Source organism: Muntiacus reevesi, chromosome 1, assembly GCF_963930625.1.
Source record: "Muntiacus reevesi chromosome 1, mMunRee1.1, whole genome shotgun sequence".
NCBI lineage: Eukaryota > Metazoa > Chordata > Mammalia > Artiodactyla > Cervidae > Muntiacus > Muntiacus reevesi.
In genome coordinates, this window is record NC_089249.1 from 199,849,448 (window position 1) to 199,864,364 (window position 14,917).

General features: G+C 59.1%; 1 protein-coding gene across 1 annotated transcript; it reads right to left on the reverse strand.

Annotated features, from left to right (window-relative positions):
• Positions 1–12,544: 12,544 nt before the first annotated feature.
• GADD45B (growth arrest and DNA damage inducible beta) lies at positions 12,545–14,658 on the reverse strand. The gene is made up of 4 exons (XM_065934067.1): positions 14,396–14,658; positions 14,188–14,289; positions 13,565–13,787; positions 12,545–13,297 (listed from the first exon to the last, which is right to left on the reverse strand). Exons 1-4 carry the CDS (start codon positions 14,437–14,439, stop codon positions 13,184–13,186), a joined length of 483 nt encoding a protein of 160 aa, XP_065790139.1. The 5' UTR covers positions 14,440–14,658; the 3' UTR covers positions 12,545–13,183.
• Positions 14,659–14,917: the final 259 nt, after the last annotated feature.

Consider the following 14,917-nt stretch of genomic DNA (forward strand, 5'->3'; position numbering starts at 1 on the left):
CTTTCATCTCTTCACTCACATTTTTACAATAACTCTATTGTGTTTATTACCCTGTTTTCCTGAAGGAGGCAACTGAGGCACAGAGAGATGGAGTCAGTACTCCAAGGTTGCCCAGCGGTTAAGCTGGAGAGAGTAAAACCATCAGGGAAGAAGCCTTAGATGGGTCCCACTCCTGCCCTGGGTCCTCTGTACCTCGGTGGACACTCCCCAAGCAGATATTCCTCTGGGGACATGAAAGTCCCCCTGCCAGAGTGTGGAGATCAAGACCTATTCTCAGCAAAGCAGACGAGTCACAACCCTGAGAGGAGGTGAAAGGTGAGTGTGGGGAACCCCACCCTGTCCTGGAGATGGAATTCAGATGTGGGATGTCAGAGATTCCGAGAGCCCGGAACGTCTGGCTCACCTGGAACGTGGGAACGCCCTAGAGAGGCCCCTCCCCCACAACCAGGAAACGGGGGTGGGGTGGGGTGGAAGGAGGGTCCTCTCCAATCCAGGTTTGCCCCAAGGGAGGACCCCCTACACACACACACACACACACACACACACTCCTGCGGGCTGTGTGTCCCCGTCTGCCCTTTAAAATCCAGGCGAGCCTTAGGTCAGCCAGCAGGAGGAAGAGGAGGAGGAGAGGTGGGGCGGCTAGCCTGGGTGGAGGAATCCCCAAACCGGCTATTTTTAGCCAGGGAATTTATTCCAACACCTTCCCAAAATAGAAAGCAGCCTCCTCGCCTTACAAAAGGCCAGGGCTGCTCGAGAAGGGGGTGGGACTTCGAGAAAGGTGGCCTCGGGCAGCCCCTCCCCGCCGCCCCCCGCTGCAGGTCCAGTTTCTTCCCAGCGGGTACAGATAGGACTGGTTGTACGCAGAAGGGGCTTCCCTGGTGGGCGATCCAGGGACTTAGCGGGGTCGGAATGCCCAGGAGCCGTAGGGACCCTGGAAACTGGAGTCCCCTCCCCCTCCTCACTGCCCTGGCCCGAGGACTGCTGACCCGAAGACTGCTGACCCGGGAACTGGGAGGGCCCGAGCCACGTAGGCTAAAAATAGCCCTCGCCTCCTCCCAGGCTATTTTTAGAGTCCATTGGTACTGTCCTCAACACAGAGGCAGCCAGCCGGTGGGCACACCCCGCCGGCCAGCCGGGGCGCCCGGGCTCAGACGCGGGCACCGCCTCTGGCCACCGCAGGGGCCAGGACTGGGGAGAGACCAACAGCGTGGACAGATCTGGCTTGACTGCCAGACTTGTTGGGTGGCGCCAGGATAACCCAGGCCTCTCTGAGCCCGCTTGCTGCGGAAAAGAGAGGGAGACAAGCAGTTGAGGGGTCCGGACCCCAGAAGGCGCTGGGCAAAGGGGTCTTCCAGCCCCGGCCCCTCACTCCGGACTGAGCCACGGCCTACCCTCAGGCAGGCAAGTCTCACAGATGAGGGCCCGCGCCTCAGTTTCCGCATCTGTGAAGTGGGGACCTTGGTCGCGCTCAGGGCCGGTCGGAGCCCAGCGCTCAGCCCGCGGCCGGGCAGGTACCAGGCGCGGCGCACGTGTCACTTTCATTTCTCCGGTTCCCCCTCCCCGCCCAGGCCGGCTCCACAAACGCTGGGGCTGATGTCATCCCAGCCGGGTCCAGCCTCCCCGCGCGGCCGACGCAGGCCGGCGCCGCCGTCACAGGCGTTTCTGCGCCAGGGAATCCCGGCCCCCGCGCGGAGGCCCCAATGGAAACCCGTGACGCCAGCGCCCGCTGCCGCCGCAGGTCTTCCGGCCCGGGCGGCGGGGCGGGGCGCGGCGTGATCCTGCTGGGCCCCTCCCATTCCACCACCCCCACCCACTGCCAACGCGGGTCCGGGGAGTGCGCGTGCACGCTCCCGAAGCGCGGAGTGCCCCGGGCGCCCGCAGGGACACGCTCTTGAGGGGTGCGGGCGTGCACAAGTTCACGGGCATGATCTCGTGTGGAAGGCACCGTAGGCCTGCATGCGGGAACCCGGCTAGCTCTAGGGAGTGGGTGGGAATCCCTTGCCTGGGATCCATCTCATACATAATATAATCCACCTCATACCCACCAGGGCCTGTGTTCCCTGGGTGGGGAGGTAGGGGCCCAGCCTGGACGCACACACTCTGCTGAGTGCCGGTGGCCTGTGGGCGTGGGGCCGCCGCGATGACTCTGAGCCTGTTCACCGTCTCCGCGCCAGTCTGGGAGCTAATTACTGTCAGGACTAGACGGGTTGGCTGGAAAGATGAACAAATCGCAGTGTGTCTGCAGCACGTCTGGGTCTGCAGGCCCCACCGGCGTCTGTTCTGGGGGTGTAGGGCGTGACAACCGCACTGCGTGCAGTATGCGCCATGGGGAGCCCTGGACATGTGCGTGGGACCTGGCGGGTCTCCAGTGGGTGTTGGAGGCAAGATCCCAGCCTGCAGGGGTGTGTCTGTGTGTGTGCGCGCGAGTGCATGTGTGAGAGATCTGTGGAAGCGTTCACTCCCCTTATGTATGAGATGGATCAATAATAGTTCTCACCTCCTATATTATGCAGAATAAATTAATAAATGTGAGGTGTTTACCCACGGGAGGGGGCCCAGTGACTCCACTCCTGGGTATACTCAAGAGAAATGATTACTTGGGTCCACACCCAGACCCCACTAGCAGCTTTATTCTTTATCACCAGAAACTGTAAACAACCGCAGTTATCTGTCCCAAGTGAACAGGTAAACAGGTCAGGCCATACATAAAATACTAGCCAGCAATAAAACAAACTGACTTTGAAATATTGACCCTCGGTAAGAGAAGCAGACACAGAAGGCCACACAGGATGCGATCCTATTGATAGGAAATGTCCAGAACAGGCTGATCCACAGACACAAAGAGTGGGTTCCTGGTTGTCAGGGGTGGCAGGGAGGCTTGGGGAGTGCCTGCTTGTGGGACCCGGCTGGTTCTTGAGTGTGATAAAAATATTTTGGAATTAGAGATGATGGTTGCACAAGTTTGAATCCACTAAAAGCCACTGAATTATACCCTTCAAAGGGGTGAATTTCATGGCATCTGAATGTAATCTTTTTTTTTTAAGGGGACAAACTGCTTACACAGGCAGCAACGTGATGGATCTCAGCTGCCCTGTGCTAAGTTCAAGGGCCAGACTCAGAAGGCTGGATACTGTGTCATCCTGTGTATGTGACTTCCTGAAAAAGGCTGAAGCCCAGGGACAGGAGAGATGGGTGGTGGCAGGGGCTGGTTGTAGGGGAGGGGTTGGACAACCAAAGCTCAGGAAAGGAAGTCTCAGCCTTGATTATGTAAGGGTTATACAACTGTATCCTTTGTCCACACTCACCAAATCACACATCTAAAAAGTATAAACTTACTGTTTACAAATTAGACTTCTATACACTTGCCTTCAAAAAAAAAGTTAGATTTTTTTAAAGGTATTTTTTTGAAATGGACCATTTTAAAAGTCTTTATTGAACTTGTTACAATATTGTTTCTGTTTTATGTGTTTCGGCCCTTGTAGCATCCTGCATTGGAAGTCAGAGTCCTAACCACTGGACCACCAAGGAAGACCTGAAAGAAAGGTGTTTAGAAAAGTGTCCATTACTTGGTAAATCAACAGTAGACGCCAGCTGTTACTATCAGTGCCCTTGTTGCTGCTGCTTGTGTCTGTGCCTGTGTCTGTGCCTGTGCAAGTAGCCTCAAACCCTAGGTCCCCAAATATGAAACTTGGGTCTTGAAGACACCTGGAGCACTGGAGCGTCCCTCTCCAACACACACACACATCTGTGAGCACATACACAACACACAAACACATGAGCATGAACGCACGTGTGTGGACATACGTACAAAAATACATATGCTAGGGACTTCCCTGGTGGTCCAGTGGTTAGGATGCTGAGCACTGCAGGGGGCACGGGTTCGATCTCTGGTGTTGGGGAACAAAGGTTTCCTAAGCCGCAAGATGTGGCCCCCCCAAAATATACATGGGCATAGAAACACGCACAAAACACATCCACACAAACACGTGCGTGCACACTTGTAAATACACACAGAAGCACACATGTGTTCATACAAATGCACACATGGATGCCCACAAAAACATGCACACACAGCTACACAAGTGCCCACACACACAATTACACACAAAAAACCACATGTACACTCACACACGCAAAAACATACACATGCATGTCACTTACACACACACACACACACACACACACACACCCTGGCAGGGCAGGAACCCCAGGAGCCCCATCTGGAGGCTCGGGAGGAAGCCTCTGAACCAAGACAGGAAGGGGACGCATGTCTGTGTGTCCCAGATTGGGTCTCTGTCACCGTGTGTGTCTGTCTGCCGAGGTGGGCGTTTCTGGGCTGCTAGCCTCACTCTCTGTCTCCAGGACGCAGACAGGTCATCTCCCCCCAGGCTTCCTCCCTGCCTCCCCAGCGTGGTCCCCACCTTCCTGTCCCCACCCTAGCTGCTGGCCGTGGGAACCTACTGTTTGGGCTGAAAGAGGGGCAAGCGGGGCCCGGCGGCATCCGCTTCTCACAGTTCCCCTTCCCCTCTGGGCCTCAGTTTGCCAAGCTGAAAAATGGAAGGACGGTTTCTGGGGGCATCCAGGAGCCACCTCTCCAAGCCCCTCCAACTCTGCACAGCTCTGACCCTGCCAACTCTGACAGTGTGTTTTTCTGGAGGCTTCTGCAGACATAACCTAAGACTGAGAAGAATTTCAAAGGGTGGAAATCCAGGCCGCAGTGCCACCTGGTAATAGATGTTCATAAGGTCAGGGGCAGGGTTCATCATGCCCAGAAGAACCCTTCCAAACCCAGATGTGGACTCCCAGGGGCCTAGGGAGGGCAGATCCGGAGCAGGCTGGTGGATGGAGAACACAGGCAGATTTCAGGCGGAGAAGAGGGGAAATTGTGTGCCCAGGAAAGTATTTCTCCGCAAGGCCAGTGGGTGCATACCTGACTCTGGTTTCTGCAGGTGAATGAATTAAGGTGGCCTCAGGTCTTTCCTGATCCATGTGCACAGTACCCCCAAGTGTGCACAGGTGTGAGCTTGTTCACACCCTGCATACATGTCTAGACTGTCAGTCCAGGGATCTTTCTGTTGTTCCCGGAGGTACAAGTGCCCAGCACTTGATGAACACTTGGTACATCATTGCATAATGATGTTTCCACTTATTATGGTTCACTCCACAAATACTTAGCCAGAGCCACACAACTGAAGCTGTGCTGCTGAAGACACACAGGAGCTAAGGCCGAACACAGCCTCGGGGGCCATCGCCTGTGTCGTGTGGTTAGCATACAACCCACAAGTGAATGCAAGCCTGTGTGTGTGCACAGCACGCATGTTGGCCATGGACTGCAGGGTTCACACATACAGGCCCAGCAGGGGTGTGTTTGTGTATGCGCGCACGCGTACCTGAGCGTCCCCAGTGGCTCCCGTGCAGGCATGTGCAGGCCAAGCCAGGCTTCTCCTTGGCACTGCCCGCTGGCCCCACCCATCTGCCGAGAGTGCCCGGGGCCAGGTGGGGCCGGGCGGGCCCGGAAACCTCTCCCAGCTGCTGTGCCCAGTTTCAGGGAAGCCACCCGCTGGCGAGCTGCCTGCGGAGCCTGCCTGCCTTTGCACCTGCCCCCTGGGCTTCCAGGAAGCTGATGGGGAGAGGCCCTGCCCCCAGCCTTGCCGGCCTGTGTCCACTGCCCAGACCCACAGGTGGAGCTGGGAGTGTGCAGCCGGCTTCCTCTCCCTCCTTCAGAGCCCCTCACAGCCAGAACCAGCAGAGACTCAGGAGGGGAAACTGAAGCACGCACGGGGGCCCCTTGCAGAGGGTCCCAGCTCTCAGGGGGTGCCCCCGCCCCAAATCTGCCTGGGGTCGGAGGTCTGTACAGAGAACGTTTGACCTGGGGAAGAGTTTGCAGCCTTGGGGCCCTCACGTGGTGCTTGCCTGTGAAGATACGCCACCGGAGGGTTTCCATCTGCTCCTGGGGCCTGCACAGGCGCGGGTGTTGGAGGGCACAGTCGTCTCAGTGCCTGCTGATAGGCATTGGTGAGCCTGTCATGCCTGTGCACAGTGGGTGCAGGCACGCACTCAGGTGCCACGTACAGTGCTGTTTAACGTCAGTGTCTGCACACCGTGGGCGACGCGCGCAGGGAGGGCGGGCCTCTCGCAGGTGTTTGCAGGCAGGTGGGTGCCCGCGCGCAGTAAGCCTTGCGCTCGGAAAGAGGGCCGCCCACAGTAGCATTTGCAGGGAGGAGAGGGGGCTGCCCACAGAAGGCCCTGCACGCAGATCGGACCGGGGCTGATCCCCGTGGGCGTCCGCAGCCAAGAGGAGCTCCACACCGCAGGCCTCACGCGCGCAGCCCCGCGCCTCCGCGGCCGGCTCCCCACCCCCGCGCCTGGCCCGGCAGGTCAGGCGGCTCCGGCGGGGCGTGGGGCGGCCGGCGGGGCAGGGAGGCTATTCCGGGGCTGGCGCGGTGCCCGGGCCCTGCGCGCCAGGCCGCCCGGGGAAGGCGCCGCTCACAAAAGGAGGGTCTGTGCAGACGCCCCGCCCTCGGCCCGGCGGCCTGCCGCCAGGGCCTGAGGGGGGAGACGCCGCTGGGGCCGCCGCCGGCCTGGACACCCCCCTCCCCTCTACGCCGGGGCAGCCGCAGACACCGCGCCTGGCGGGCACCACAGGGAGGCTGGCACCGCGGGGCACAGGAGGGGGTCGGTGGCGGGCGCTGAGGCTGCGCGCCCAGGACGCACCCGCGGGGCGCGGGTGAGGGTCGGGACGTGGGGAAACTCGGGGGACAGGTTTCTTCATTTCGCCCACTCGGGGATTTCTGTCTCACACACACCCGCCTCTGTCTCCAATTATCCAATTTAAGGATCGAGGAAGCCGGGACTCCTGCCTGCTGGGAAGGGAGGGGCGTCTGGGGCCTGGGTCAGCGCCCCCCGCCCAGTGTCTGGCGGGAGGGCGGGGTGGAGGGAAGGGGTAATAAGCGTTCTCCGGGCCCAGCGCTCTGGTGTATTATCAGCTTCGCCTCGCCACGTGGGAGGGTGGTTAGACTTTCCCTTTTGCGGAGGGGGAAACTGAGTCGAGCTTGCGCACACCGGTAGCTGGTTAACCGCCAAAACGAGATTCGAATCCCGAGCTCTGCGATTGCCCTTCCCCCTTGGGCCTGAACTCTGCCCATCCTCTGCCCTGGCAGCGGACCCAAAGGCACTTATGGTGCGCCTGCTGTGTACGCGTTGATACAAACGCCATGCGGCGCCTGCACGCAGGCAATTGCGCGCTCACGCCTAGGGCAGGCGCGCACACGTGTGCAAGAAAGTCATAGGCTCCTCCGCGACGCCCCTCACCCCACTCCATCCCAGAGCAGCCGCGGAGCTTGGGAACCTGGCACCCGGGAGCAGGGGATGGGTGGGAACGAGGAAGAACAAGGAAGCAGGAAAGAATAGGGAGGGACTGCAGACTGACCCCCGCCCTCTTCAGATGGAGTTGCTCTATGTGTGTATGTGTTTGCATGCACGTGCTAATCCCCGGGCATCCTAGGGGTGGGGGTATCACTCAGACTGTATGTCACTCTGGGTCTCAGCAGGCGATCACCGTGGGTCCCTGGGTACCCATCTGCAAGGCTGTGGGTGATGGGGAACTTGTCTGCCTGGAGCCCCCTCTCTACACTGGAGGGTGGGTCTGGGGCCTGCAGCCCGCAGGTCTCCCAGGCTCCTTGGTGTGCAACTGTGGGGGAGGGGGCATCATTCCCAGACCTTCCTTTTCCAGCAGACAAGGCCAGGCTCCTCCAGCACTCCCCACTCCCTGTGCCCAGGGAACTACTGCCACCCAGATTATCTAATAAGGAGGCCACGCCCTCTGCCTGGGTCCTGGGGTCAGGAGAGAGAAAAAAGAGCATGTGAAGCACTGTGAGGTTGGAGGCGGAACACGCCAGCCAGGGACCATGGGCCAAGGGGAGGACCTAGGAAAGACTTGGTGGGGGTTTGCAGAGGCCAGGGGACAGAGCTCGACCCTGGGAGCAACATTTGAACACATTTTTGGGACTGCAAGACAGCAAGGCCTGGCCACGTGCACAAGTGAACTTCAGGGACCCCATGTAGTGACACAGATCCAACGAAGTTTCAGAGAGGGTTCTCAACTCACAGGGACACTGAGAGGCAGAGGCCCAGCTCAGGTAGAAAGAATCAGATATATAGTCACATGCCAACCAGCTCTCCTGGAAGTCTCTCCGGGCTGCTCTAAATGCCTTGCATATTTTCACTCATTTAATGCTCACAACGCTGGGCACTCCTATTCATGTGCCCATTGTACAGATAAGGAAACTGAGCCCAAAGAGGAGAAGCAATTTTCCCAAGGGCGTGGCCTCCACAGCGTTCCAGCTTCCCTGACAAGGTGGTGTCTCTGTGTCTGGCCGGGCCCCAGCCCTTGGCAGGTCAGTATGTGTGTTCTTTAGGGACAAAACACTCTGTCCCAGGTCACCCAGATGACCAATGGGTCAATCTCTGGTTATTCATGAGTCCTGATCTGGCCTGGAATCTTCACGCCAGGAGCACTGAGGGTCCCACGAGGGGCTTGGCCATGAGGGGCCTAGTCGGGGTGGAGGGAGGAGAGAGGTGAGAATAACACAGACGGTAAAGAATCTGCCCACAATGCAGGAGACCCAGGTTTCATCCCTGGGTGGGGAAGATCCCTTGGAGGAGGAAATGGCAACCTACTCCAGTATTCTTGCCTGGAGAATTTCATGGACAGAGGAGCCTGGCAGTCTACAGTCCGTGGGATCACAGTGTCGGACATGACTAAGTGACTAACACACACACCCAGCCCAACTGAATCTGCAGCCTAACCCAGGAGACAGTTAAGGCATAGGGGGTGGCAGGATGAAGTGTCATTCCAAACCCTCCAAGACAGCGGTGAGGTAGGGGAAGCAGATGGAACCAGGAGACAGGCTTTCAAGGGTCCTGCCTGCCTGGAGGGCTTCCCTGAGGAGGAGACAGGTGAGGTGAGGGTGTGTGGGTGTTAGCTTGCGAAAAGGGAAGGACAAAGGGTTCTGGGCAGAGGTTAGAGGGCCAGGTGTGCAAGCAGCCACTGGACCCAGGGTGGGTGTGCAATGATGCATGCCAGGGGTGGGGTGGGACGCCTCCACAGATTCTGGGCTTCAGGGAGGTGCTAGTGCTGCTGGGGTCCCAGGGACACAGGGCGGGCAATACAAGTTCAAACTTTGGCAGAGACACACCCTGCAAAACGGATGAGCCCCCAGATACCATGTAGGTGAGAAAAGTAAGACACAGAAGGCCATAGAACGTGTGATTCCAGTTCCACGAAACGTCCAGGACAAGGAAATCCACAGAGATAAAAGAATGGATTTGTGATTGTCAGGTCTAGAGGAGGATGGGGGTGACAGCTAATGTGCGTGCGAGTGTAGGTACCCAGAGAGGACTGTGCACCCCAGTCAGGCATGTGCCCAGCTGGGAAAGAGTGCTGGCCTGTACCCTACGGCTCCTGGTACCCAGCCCTCAGCAGTGGCAGCCTCGGCGAGGGGGTACCTGCAGCAGTGGCCAAGCCTTGGTGACCTGTGGCCCCTCCACCCTGAAATCTGGTGGGGGCAGGAGTATATAGGGGTGCCACACGCCTGATCCCTGTAACCCTGGGTTTTTAAGACTCCTGGCCAAGCCCGGGCTCCTGCATGCTGGGCCTCAGGCTTCTCTTCTGGCAGATGGAACAACAGCATCGTCCTCAGTGGACAGTGGTCAAGTTTAAGGGTGTTTGCATGCAGAGAAGACTGAATCAACGAGCTGCTGTTAACTCCTCGGAACAGCCGTTGGGTTCCGGGTTCCGTCAGGAAGACTCAATGCTTTTTTTAACGACAGCAGCAGCGATAGTAGTAATAACAATAATGGGAGAACTAGTGTGAGAACGTAAGAGCCATGACCTTGAACGTTCCCATGTTCGCGCAGTGGCAGCAGAGTTCAAAGCCTCGGTTCGCCTCTCCTAGGAAACCACGCCCCCAATAAGTCACGCGCATGTGAAAAGCCACGCCCCCTACGAGCCTTCGGTTCTTCGCCTGCAAAGAGCCAAATATCCGAAGTTTAAATCAAACCGGGTCAGGAACACTGCCCGCGGAGAAGCAGAGGGACAAATCAGCTAATCCTCTCATGATTTACAGGTTTTGGTCCCCAGGGGATTTCCTCTGTGTGTGTGTGTGTGTGTGTGTGTGTGTGTGTGTGTGTGTGTGTGTGTCTTTTATGTTTGCATCCGAGTTAAAATACATTGCTTGAAAATATTCTTCATCTTGCCGACTGAGCTTTTGGGCGCTTGCTGCCTTAAATTTTGCACGGAAAATGTGTGCCGGTCGCCTCACCCTAGTCTCGGCTCTGCTAATTCACGGGATGGCAGTGCGAGGATTAAAGGAGATGATTCTGGAAATGCAGGGGACATAATAACATTGCTGATAACAGCCCTCGTCGTAATAATGGGTAATCCTCTTAATACATTCTGTGTCAGGGAAGCTAATCTGAGGAATATATATTTCGCTTAACCTCAGCAATTTATGAGGAGGCTTTTCAGAAAGGGAAACTTTAAAGGCACAGAGAAGTTAAGGTACCAGCGCAGGGTCACACAGCTGAGGTCCCACCCATGCCCTGCGTCTCCTTGGAGCCCAGGGGCCTGGGATCGTGCCCCAACTGCACAGGAGACTTAGGGAGGAGAGGGTCAGAGGTCATACGACCCTTATATGTGGCCAAGGTCAGGATGGCGACAGGGCGGTCCACACCCACGGGCGGAGCCAGCGGGAGCTTTCCCACAAGCTGACCCGACTGGGGGATCTCCAGCTCAGCTCTGGGACAATGACACCCCCACACACACCTTAGTCCTTCCGCATCGCGCCGCGCCCCGCGCCCCACACTGAGGCCTCGGCCTCTGCTCCCTCTCCCCTCTCTGGGCCCTATCTCAGGGCTCCTTCTCCCCATCCCCCCACCCCCTCACAGGCTACCTCCATCACGCGGGCCTTCCGTCCCCTCACCTCCCAACTCCACTAGGAACCCCCTCCCTTCTCCCCTCGGACTGTTGGCTCTTCCTCCACCCGCTCAAATCTTCTCTCTCACTTCGCATGCCCACCCACTGCAGGGATTCCTCGGCCCTTCTCCCCCTCCCGCTCAGGGCTCCCCCTCGCCCCACACCCCTTTCTCTTCAAACTCCCATCTCCACCCCCCAGGGCTCCGGTCTCTCCACTTATAGAACCTCCCCTCCCCCAACCCCCTACTGGGATTCTTTTCAACCCCCCCTTAGACCCTCTGGACCCCCCTCCTCTCCCGTGGGCTACCCACCACACCCCTCTTGCTCTCCCTCCTGGCGAGCCGGGTATCTCCTCTAAGCACCTCCTCCCCCACCTCCTACTGGGATTCCGCCCCCTCCCCTGTGCTGGGTGAGGGTCCTTACTCTCTCAGGGCTGCTTCTGCGACTCCTCCACCCCCCAGATCTCCCCTCCAGGAGGGATCCCCGCCCCGCTCCCACCCACTCCCCTCCGGGACTTCCCCCTTGCTCTTTCACGCCCCCATCCTCCCCCGGCGGGGCTCTCCCCAGCCCCGTGACTCCCCCGGGGCCGTCGGGGTTTTCCTCACGCGCCCACGTGGGGCTCCGTGGAAAGGTCGCGGCCTGGGCTGGTCCCCGGGTCGGGTCGCCGCCCCCCCCCCCCCCACCTGGTTCCCAGGCCCGAGGTGCCGGGCTGAGGAGAGGGCGTGTTGCACAGGTGTCTCGAGCCCACTCCGCAGGCTCCGGGCGGACAGACTGAAGCTGGAGTTTGAGCCAGGCTGCGCTCCTAACCGCCCCCCTCCCCGCCCGCCGCAGGGGGTCACCCGCTTGAGACTCGGGGAGAACAAGGAGGTGGCCGGCCAGGCCTCACAGTTTCGATTTAGAGGCAAAACGTAGCCGGGTGCCAAGCCCAGCTGGACCGGGAGCACGACTTCCTGGGGTATTTTTCTGCTTGTTGTTTTTAGTTTGAGGAATGCAAAAAAAATTTTTTCTTCAGTGGCGTGAAAGGTCCATCCTAGGAAGGAGCAGGCTTGAGTGGGGGGTGCCCTCTGGGAGATCCCCAAAGTTCTCCTTGCTAGGCCTGAGCCCAGAGGCAGCTCTGAGCTCCAACCCCACCTCGTTGTGTGGTCACAGGTGGCCCCTTGACCTCTCTGGAGCTGGGCTGCGGTGGCAGCTGAACAGGCAGGGGCTGCAGCCAGCCCCCCAGGGGTGCGTCTTCATGTGCCCAGAACCTGGGGTTGGCTCCAGCACCGCCAGTAACAGCAGCCGCACGGCGGCCAGGTTTCGTAATAAACCGGTCTTTTAATTGCTACGGGGCAGGAGGAGGGGAGAAGAAAAAAAAGAGGCAAAGATTTGTTGGACTTGGGTGGCGCCGGCTGCAGAGAGAAGAGGCACTGTTTTTGCAAGGAGCCTGGAGCGGCTAACTCGGACTTAAGTAACACTTCCTGGTGAGCCTGCAGGAGGGGGTGTAGGGGCACACTGCTGGAGTGCGGGGCGGGGGTGGGGGGAGCTGGTCCCTCACAGAGGCTGGACTGCAAATACACAAGAACCCAGAAGCTTTAAAAATTTATTACAAGGCCATCATAGTAGAAGTAAAAATATATGTATCTGTAATCTTCCCCTCTGTCTTTCAGTGGTTCAAGTAACAAGTGCAAGTAACAAAATAGATTGTCAATATATTGAGTTTGCAAGCTGGGAGTTCATGGGTACAGAGCAACATGAACCCCTGCTCCCAAGTTCCAAAGTATTGTCCTGGCCGGGCTGCCGACCCTCGGCCAACCAAGGCCCGTTTTTTGCAGATGTCAGCTCTGATCTCAAGAAGGGTGGGGGCTGCAGTCAGTCCCACCCCACCCCCGAAGTGTGGAGCCCAGGCCCTCCTCGGTGGGGGCTGCAAGCAGCTCCCCGGCTCCTGCATCTGCTCTGTCACCAGGCCTGAGCTCCCGGGTCCCCTCTCCTGCTGGCCCGGGTCCTGTCTTCTCCTCACACAGTGGCCGCCGCTGGCCCCCCAGCTCCAGGCTCCCCGCCCTGGGGCTGCCGCGCGCTCCCTCTCCTGTCTTCAGTCTCCAGCGATCCTGCCCCCGATGGTCTCATGGGTTGGGTTGTTGGGGGGGTTTGTTCTGGGAGGGAGGGGGGTCAAATATTTATGTGGTTTTGTGTTTTCGGCAGCAACAGTTTCCGATGCCCGGCGGGGTCTCAGCGCTCCTGGAGGGAGATGTAGGGGACCCACTGGTTGTTCCCTCTACTTTCTTCGCAGTAACTGGCCACCTCCACCAGGCCGTGGCTTTTCCAGGTGTCTGTGTGAGGGTTCTGTGGGAGGGCGAGAAGAGGGGGTTCAGCAGGAGCCCTCAGGAGTGGGTGGGGAGTTTCCCGCTCCCAGGGCTCCCATGGGGAAAACAGGCTGGCTCAAAATAACACCCTGGGTGACGAGGCCTGGAGGCCAGCGGGTTGCCCACGGGACATGCCAAGCGTGGCTGAGCGCTGAGCTGGTGCACACCGGCCAGCTCCACTTTGTTGACAAACACAGGCCCAGGTGCCGGGTGGGGGTGGGGCGGGGCGGGGGCCCAGTTTGCTCACCGTGACCAGGAGACAGTGCAGGTCCCGGGCCTCGGTGGTGCCCTGGGTCTCGGCCGGCTCGCCCAGCAGCTGTGCCAGGCGCTGCATCCCCGACACCCGCACGATGTCGATGTCGTTGTCGCAGCAGAAGGACTGAATGAGCGTGAAGTGGATCTGCAGGGCGATATCGTCCTCCTCCTCTTCGTCGATGGCCAGGAGGCACAGGACCACGCTATCGGGATCCCTGAGGGGACAGAGGGGGATGGGTGGATCAGCTGGGGACTCGGAAGGGCCCCCCTTCCCTTGCGGCGGGGAGTTTGCAAAAGCAGAGAGCAACTGCAGGTGTGCAGGGGATGGCGTCTGCAAGCAGATGGTGGGGTGGGGGAGAAGATGCTCGGTTCAAAGGCCGGCGGGGGTGGGGGGTAGGTCAGGGACACAAACAGGCGACTGTTTGCAAGTGATGTAGCCCCAGCATACTGCAGCCTCCACGCCTCAAAAAAAGAAAACAAGCAGAAAGGTCCCCAACCCACAATGGGGACACTTGGGGGTGTCCCAGACCCATGCAAGAGAGGGGTGCAGCAGGGAGATTGCAGAGCGGAGGGGGTCCCCACCCGCGCCCAGCCGGGAGACAGAGTCTGACTCACACATTCATCAGCTTGGCCGACTCGTACACCCCCACGGTGAGGCGGTCCTGGCGCTGCGCGGCCACCAGCAACTCCTCCACCGCGGCGCTCACCGTCTGCATCCTGGGGCCAAGGAGAGCGGAGGTCAGCACCAGGCCAGGCACGGGGCGCCCCGTCCCCGCCCGGCCCTGCCCGGCCGACCTCAGGCGGCGGGGGCGCCGCTACTTACTTCTGCGCCGCGTTGTCGCACGCCACGAGCTCTTCCAGTGTCATGTTGCAGTTATAATCCACAGTGGAAAACAGCCTCACGACAGGTTCAAGGAAGAAAATGCAATATCCAAGGCTGCAGAGCCAAAGCCTTCCCACGGAGACCAAGCGTTCGTCAAGACCTTCGGAAAGCAGCGAAACCCACTCCAAAAAAGGCGGAAAAAAATTGCAAGTGTCTCAGCAAGAATAATCCAAGTAGCAACTGCAAAAGATCCGAGTCCTCGGCGTCAGCGATCTGAGTTTGCGGCGACAGGCGCCGTATTTTATAGACAAAGAAGTTGGTGGGGCGTGGCCCCAGTGACCCGTTCGCCCCTCTGATTGGGCAAAACACAAAGGCGAGAGAAATTCGCGCTGCGGTTGGCCAGCGGCGGGGAGGGGGCGGGGCGCCGCGAGGGGGTGCCCCACGTGGGGGAGAGAGCCAGGAGGAGGGCGCCGGGGGGGTGGAGCGGGGGGGGGGAGCTTGAGTGCCAGAAAAGAAAAAAAA